The sequence below is a fragment of the Berghia stephanieae genome, chromosome 2, assembly GCF_034508935.2.
Source record: "Berghia stephanieae isolate SIO BIC M18660-M18661 chromosome 2, UCSD_Bste_1.3, whole genome shotgun sequence".
Classification (NCBI taxonomy): Eukaryota; Metazoa; Mollusca; class Gastropoda; order Nudibranchia; family Aeolidiidae; genus Berghia; species Berghia stephanieae.
In genome coordinates this window covers 36021175-36029736 of record NC_088361.1, presented here as the reverse complement: position 1 = coordinate 36029736, position 8562 = coordinate 36021175, and the positions used below count along the sequence as shown (strand labels likewise).

General features: G+C 37.4%; 1 protein-coding gene across 1 annotated transcript in view; it reads right to left on the bottom strand.

Annotated features, from left to right (window-relative positions):
- Window positions 1-693: 693 nt before the first annotated feature.
- Window positions 694-8562, bottom strand: part of LOC144964796 (uncharacterized) — a 186235-nt gene continuing 178366 nt past the window's right edge. Inside the window, exon 3 of the mRNA XM_078899425.1 lies at window positions 694-2498. Within this exon, the coding sequence (XP_078755551.1) occupies window positions 1125-2444 (1320 nt within the window). The 5' untranslated portion in view covers window positions 2445-2498 and the 3' untranslated portion in view covers window positions 694-1124. The remainder of the gene's footprint in view (window positions 2499-8562) is intronic.

Below are 8562 nucleotides of genomic sequence, written 5' to 3'. Positions count from 1 at the left end.
AATGAAGGAAAGGAATCATATGCCAATAGGTCACTTAATGATTCTTTATATCTAATGAACTTATTCGCTTCTCATTGTTCTATCCATTCGAGAATCTTTTTATAAAAACTGCTTGGATTGAGTAAGAGAAATTATAGAGGAGAAAAGTTGTGAGCAAATAATAGCAATAACAAAAAACTAAAACAAAAAAAAAAAACAAAAACAAAAACAAAAAAAAAAAACATAGTCACGCATTTCATGTCTATCGAGCTATATGTGTATGTTGACGTCTCCCTGCATTGTTGATATCACGAATCAAATCTACTGAAGCCAGAGTAAACACGTGAAATTGTAAGTCTTCTAGTTTTCCGATATCGAACTCATAATCATTTTTATTGGAAAATAAAACAGACGGTCACTGCCTGGTGTAGACAGGTATTTATATGTATTTATGTAACACAGTACGAAAGTTGCACATTGTAATTTTTATTCAAGGCAGTCATTAATGTATATATATATACATATCTCAACACACTTCAATTTGAAAAAGTCGATGGAATTGTTAAACGCCGTGGAATGGGATTTGGCAAGGGAGGGGTAGGGAGGGAGGGGGAGGAAAGGAACAGTAAGGAGAATTGGAAGGTAAACACTGCATGCGGAATGACATACGAACACTTAAGTAAGAAACAAAAGTCCAAAATGACCTACCTGAAGTTACTGCAAGGATGAATAACCCAGTTACCGTCCGCTTGTGACGCATTTTTTCTTTGTAGAGCGCATTTTTGTTTCCAAACAGTTTCATAGCCAGTTTATTGTCCGAAGGTTGAAAGAAATTCATGATTTGATCCTTAAGATAGCTGGTTGTACTATTTGTCTTTGGGGCCATCTCCGGAATGACCGTCGTTTCCGGCCCGCCCGAGGGCATCTCTTCCCTGGGGGTGCCGTACAAACTAGTATCGTCTCCTACAAAATGTACATTGTGAGATTTATAGTTTATCTCGGGACTCAGGTAATCGCTGTACACCGAGTCGGAATCAGAGTCCAATGTTATTGTTATCGATGGTTTTACATGGCTCGCTTCGCCAGGCACAGACGTGGTGGTTGTAGTAGTAACGGTAGCAGATGAGGTGGGAGCGCCGATATTACTACCTGGTGGATTCGCGTCGCCGCTTTCGCCTCCTCCCTCCTCGCTGCTGCATCGTTGTTGATGTTGTTGTTGTTGTTGTCCCATTCCCACCGCCGTCGCTTCCGTCACCCCCTCCTCCTCCTCCTGCGATTCCACCTGTTCCGCCATTACCGTTACCTGCTGCCTCCGATTGGTGATGCACGTATTTCGTATTATAATCCTTGGAGCCTTGCAAATGTAGACGCTTGAGTTTGAGACTGGGGACACGTCGTGTTGGTCTAGTGATTCCAATGCCGCCGTTGCCCCCACCTGGCGCCTGGTTAGATCCGGCCATGCAGGTACCTGAACCGCCGCCACGACGCTGTGCATTGCCGTTCTGTGACCGGCAAAATTTGACGGAATCCGATCGCTGAAGTCTTGGCGAGGCCAGTCTGGCGGTCGTTATGCCGTCCAGTACCTCCGCACCCCCCACGTCAAATAGGGACGCTGGCGACGAAGTCTCGCACCCGCATCCACCACACGTGCAGCATGGACACGCGCAAGTGTTGGTGTTATTGGTGACGGGGTGGTGAGATGGCGAGTTACTGGTTGTGGTCTGTTGATGAAGATGCTGTACAGGGTAGTAGTGGTATTGGTGATGTCGATGGAAGGGGTGATGATGGTGATGGTGATGATAATTATGATGCGATGGCCTGTGATTAAAATGGATCAGGTCATTATTGCTGATGTTATTATTATTGTTATTGCTTTGACCGTCATTTGGTTCTGTAGAAACCGGGTCAAGCATAATAACTCGTCGATGCCGTGGACGAGATGAAGGGGAAGAATACGATTTGTTTTCGTCCTTTGTGTTGTCGTTTTCTTCCACTTCTTTAAATGTCGTAGTTTGACGTTTTAAATTTCCTCTTCCACCGCTACTTCCGGCCCGCCTATCCTCCCCCCGCCGGGAGACGATGGGAGAGATGGACATAGGGGGCGTCACGAGCGCTGACGAGGAATCGTCTCCATCATCTTCTTCATAGTTGTTTTCGTCATCGGTCGTACTCTCTCGACGATAGGGACTTGACGAACGACGTGGAGAAAGGCTATAAGGGAGGGTTGGACGCGCTGCAGGGAGCGATGATATAGATGATTGTGGCAGTACCGAGTTGTTTTTCGTGTTAATTTGGTGTGAAGGTGAAGGCGACGGTGATGGTGAAGGGGAGGGTGACAGGGAATGGTGTAGAGGAGGTAGATGTCCGCCCCCGGGATTAGCACCCCCACCGCTAGCACTTGTACGTGGAGGAGGTGTTGAGGAGGCATTGAGGACGGATTGTGGTTGTGGCTGGACGGCAGACATCCCTGTAGAGTGATGACGCCTTACAAGTCAGCAAGGACGGATGGTTCAATGGATCTGAGGTAAAAAAAAAAAAAAGAAATTAAATAGATAAACATTTCAAATTGGATAAAATTTACACACATATGATCCACCTAGTTTATACGATATTGAGTCGGACTGAACCAGAAGAACGATTGAGGTTAACACCAGAATGACTACTCACTTAATCCTCATTACGCCATGAGGCGCATAAAGCATGCACCGACTTTCATATCTCTCTGTCGACAACCGATGTTATTCCAGGTTAGGGCAACCCCTTTCGTCATTAAACCAATTACCTAGTCTGCTACTCCGCTGACAACAGTTTTGGGTTTACTTGTGTTTCTATAACTTGCTTTTTTCTGAGGATGGATTGTCGGCCCAATGCTGAACCTCTACCCAAGAGTGGGTAGTGTGGCCTCTTAATTTCCACCTCTACGGCATAGGTGATCCTACCGGCATAGCTCGAAAGATCACAGAAACTTATTAGCCCTCTGACCACTACAATGTCCTGACCCATTGGATGACTAGAGCGATTAGAATTAAGTTTTTCCCAGTTTAACTTGTTATGTCCTGGCGGTTGCCGAACGAGTCCGGAGTTGACCGAACCCCCATCACCCCGGGTTATTAGGCATTTTGAACACCGCTTTTAGCCAATCAGGGTTTGAGCCTGGGGAAGTTCTGTGGCTTTCGTCCAGCTGAACAAAATACCGCCTTTCTAGCGGTCCTATTTCATATTATGTTCTTTTAGTAGTGGATTACTGGATAAGCAGAGTTGTATCGTTCTTGTTTATGTTATAAATATAATTAAGTTTCTGTAATAAATGTGTCATGTTTGTAACTCTTGATTTCCTTCATTTCATCGTTACCATTGTCTGGCTGGGAAACACGGACTTTCTCATTATCTCTCTTCACTCTGATCAAGCTAGGCTCACTGCAGTGGCTGATCGTTCCTCACCGGGCGAACTTATCAACGAGTTCCCTCTTTCTATCCTCCTAGTCTTTTCCTTTTCTTTTCTTTTGGTGATGTTTCGGGATAGCCGGCTCTCCCGACTCATCGGGAGCGGCACGAATCGTCACAAACTATTTAGTTTCACTCTCCTTCATAAGAAATTTAAAGTTAATTCAAGTAGAAACAAAATAGATAAATAATATAAAAATTTCGAAAGCGCATCTCTGAGGATTAATGATGTTCACCGTCTTTCATTTATTCCCAAGAAGGCAACATGGAACCACACTTCCATTTCATACAGTCTTTCAATCTTAATATACGTCAAATTTTTGCAGATAAAATGTCATCCAGAGTCTCTAAACGGATGAACCGGATTCTCTAGATTCAATATTAATCATAACTTTTTAATGTTAAGAGAGAATGAAAGCTCTTGTTGAAAATGGTGAATTTTGTTTCTTAAATTTCAAAAATCAAATGTTCTAATTTTTATCAGTTTCACTTCAACGTATTTTCTACTGTCGTGATCGGAAACGACTCGTTTTGAGACTTGGGTCAGAAAAATCGTTTTTCAAATATCGATCGATCAAAATGAAACCGGGAAAACTCCGGTTCCAGGAGTACATACCATTGAATTCACTAACAAAAAATAAAACCTCAAAGAGCGGATTTGTTCTTGTAATATCTCATAAAAATAGGGGAAAAACCCCAAATGAATGGAAGCTTGGAAATTCCATTTAAATGATGTAACTAGCCATTTATTTTGCCTATATATATATATATATATATATATATATGCAGACCTGCCAATTGAAAATTTGAATATTCGTAATTTTTAGGAGTTAAAATTGTGTCTCTAATGTTAAAATTAAATATCAATGATTTAGACGTCTACTGACACACGGATTAAATTACACATCAAAAGCCTTAAAATTATGTGGTTTAGCATCAATGTTCATTTTCAATAAGTTTTAATAACTTAGAGAAGCTCGTGATGTTCTGAATTTGGAGTCAAAATTTCGTAACTCTACGATTTTTTCGTAATAGTAGGCAAAGTCTGAATAAAGATATTGGAGTAAATCTTATGGAGTAAACAAATAAACTATTTGTCCCAGTGTCGGATTGTTATGATAAAACTATGATTATCCATGATTACTGTCTGGATCGTAATGGCGTTCGCGGAGAGAAAAATAAAATAAAAATGATAATTTGTTCTTCGATAGAAAATGAGAGATACACACGCATATAGCACATAGATATACATAAACACAGACACACAAACATATTTTCTTTGATATTAACGTTGATAAAGACGTAACATTGAAACAAGACAGATATTGCTCTAGCCTCTTGTTAAAGGTTTAAAGTGATACTAGCTGCTAGAAGTTGTGATCTGTGAAAAGTAGTGAGAAAAAAGATGAAGATAATGGTTTCGAAAAAGAAAAAACAAAATACCATAAACAAACTAGATATAAAATGTTATTGGACAAAGAAGGGTATTGAACTCGAAATGTTTCGCATTTGCCAATTTATTCTTTTTTGTTATATTCTAAGGTTCAAAATGATTATTTGAATTATATTTACATACTTAAACTTGCACGTATACTCACACACAGCCACACACACGCGCGCGCGAACACACACACATACACACAGACACACACCCACATGATGATACACAAGAAGAAGAAAAAGTAAAAGAAGAAGAAGAAGGAGAAGAAGAAGAAGAAGAAGAAGAAGAAGAAGAAGAAGAAGAAGAAGAAGAAGAAGAAGAAGAAGAAGAAGAAGAAAAGAAGAAGAATGAAAGGGACTATGGCCGATTCCAGGTGTAGTCGATTATTGTTTCTGACCTCCTCCCCCACCCCCGGTCCGCCTAGAAGTGATTGGGTAGTTGGGTCTATTAGCCCTGGTCGAAAGTACTTCGCGATAGACTAATGTCCAATGCATAGGGTAGTAACAAATTGCTATTGTACGTTTCGCACTATAGCTCCATGGGCTTTATGGCTCTGAAGGACTAATCATTCTATTATAGAAAACAATACCTTAAATCTTTTTCTGGGTTTCAGCATGATTCAATCAGAAAACTAGGTATATTTTTAAAAAACCCACTGTCTGGTATAAGATGTTTTTAAAATACATATACATTGACACTGCCATTGCAAAAATTAAAATAATTATATTGGAACACGTATTTGAATGCTACAAGAAATATATATATATATATATATATATATATATATATATATATATATATATATATATATGTGTGTGTGTGTGTGTATTAATCATATTAATGGAGATAACATTACCAGATCAAAAGATGACATGCATTAAAACTCACAAAAACACTTCGAGGGCCTTGTAATTTTTGTTATTGTAGAAATTGCAATAATAAAAGTAATCTCAGTGATGATGGCTAACTTAAAACATATGATTAAAAGATACACACACACACACACACACACACACACACATATATATATATATATATATATATATATATATATATTATAAAGAGAAATGGATAGATAGATGGATACATATATAGATGTACAATAGATAGTTGGATAGATAGATAGAAGAATAATTATCTGGATAGATATATAGACAGATGAGTAGCTAGATTGATAGATAGATAGATAGATAGATAGATAGATAGATAGATAGATAGATAGATAGATGTATAGATAGATAGACGAATAGCTAGATAGATAGATAGATAGATAGATAGATAGATAGATAGATAGATAGAGGGTAGCTAGAGAGAAGAAATATTAATAGCTAGCAAGATAGATAGATGAAAGTTGCCATAAAAGGACATAATGATAGACTTTGAAAGGACAGAGCTATGAGAAGAAAGGGGGTGGGTGGGGGGGGGGGGGGGGGGGATTGGAGGGGAGGAAGGAAAATAAAAGCTAATTATATTTTACGGTTTAAATTTAAAACGATGAGATTTTCCATTAAAGAAAACAAATTTAAAAATATTGCCTTACATTATAAAACATATTTTGTTCATGTTTGAACAAAATTCTTAGACTTTAAATTTTGATTGATTAATATAACCGGGTATTTGTCAAAATTCAATTTTGCCGGATATTAGAACTCTCAAATTTGAAACTTGTTCAAAAGGTTGGGTCTTTTTAATGCAACACTATTTTGAGAAAATTTTCACGCGAAAATATAAAAACAATGTGTTTTGTCAGTACACCCAGCCAGTCTATTTTCTTCTTTGAAATCTTATTTCCCCATATTGCTCAGGAAGTGCAGTGATAGCGTTCAAATAGTATTTTATTTTTATATTGTTTAAGACATATCAATTGCTAATTGGCAAGATAATTGGCCTGTGATAACAAGATCAAACAAATTACTCTCTTTCTATCTATCTCTCTCTCTCTCTCTCTCTCTCTCTCTCTCTTTCTTTCTCTCTTTCACTCTCGCTCTCTCTCTTACCCTATTTCTCTTTTCTCTGTCTCTCAATGTCTTTTATTCACTCAATATCTATCAATCTCTCTCTCTCTCTCTCTCTCTCTCTCTCCCTCTCTCTCTCTCTCACTCTCATAACAAAAATTAAAACAACATAGATGTAGAAGGTGAGTACTCTAGGGAACTAGGAAATCCAAAAAAGTGAGGAATATTAACATTGATATTGAATAATTTAGTGGTGCACATTCACGTTTTGACAGTGCTCAGTGTGCTTTACGAAGTCAACCATTTACCCATGAGGCTACATGAAGGACATGTCACTTGTCTAGCGTCACGATTTGAATTAGCAAATCTTACAATAACTGTTCTTATCTTTAGCCAAGTACTCATTCGCACCTGAATGTAATGGGGTAATGTACTTGATCGACATTACAACATATAGTTTTGTGATCATTGTCACCCATCTGATTGTTGATCATGTTCAAGATTATTTTGATTCGCTGTAGTTAAAAAACGCGAATATGAAACCTGTGTATTTTTGATAATAGAAACGTTGTTTGTTTGTCAATAGAATCGAACGAAATACGAGTTTTATGGCCAAATTTTATATACGAGTTTTTCCAGAGTACAACAGTTAACTGGTTAAGCCAATGCACAAACAGCAAGACTTGATATTATATATATATTGGCACAAACTAATTCTTATATTATCTTCATCTCCCTATTTCCAATATTTACCAATGCTTTTTGGTAAATGAAGTGAGAAGTTGATGAGATGAGAAAAGAAAAAAAGGAGGTGGGGCGGTTTGAGAGAAATGGAAGGGGGTGTCTGTTGCCCATATTTTCCACAATACAATGTTACGTTTGTATTATGAATTCTCAGCAGAGAATCTCGAGGGCCCATTCATTTCTTGTCTGCGTTGCGGTCTATTTTAGGGTCGTTATCGATTTTCAGCAATTCATACGCTAGAGTAATAAAGACGAAATTGTAGAAAAATTATATCGTTTTGATGGATGCAAATATGTAAGAATGTGCGATCAAAGGGTAAATCGGTGTATAATTGAAAAGTGAGATGCATAGATGGATGTAGGTAGATAAACAGACAAATAAATGTATCGACGGTCCAACCGTTTTAAATTAATACAATGTTTATATTATGATTGGTAAGCAAATATATAGAACGATGGATAAACTCAACATATATAATTAGATCAACGAGATCTAAATGTAGAAAGAAAATAATGGATAATAAAGACAGGAAGTAAATTAATTGGTAGAAATTAAATAATGATAAAAGATAAAGGCTGTCAGCAAGAATAGATGTTGGAAAGTGCAAACTAAATTATATTCAAAATTAAACTTTGGGTATTTTATTTTTATATTTATCAATTCAAATTTTGCTACATTATGATTTTACAAACCATTTGGTTTTGTAGAATTACAGAAGTGGAATTGCTACTCTTTATTGATACACAACAAAAGGTATAAAAATCGCCCTTTTTGCCCTTTTGAATCCAATTTAAACACTATTTGTGAACTGTTACAAAAAAAGTAATCATACAATGGAAAATAGTTATTTTAAAAACAAGATCTGAAATTATTTGTTGACATAACATTACAAGAGAGACTACCACTCAAATGATTAAATTTACTGATTCTTTAAATGAACAATTGGTCCAACGTTCAGTTTAAAAATAAAATTGCTTTTGATCCGAGAGTATCAGACG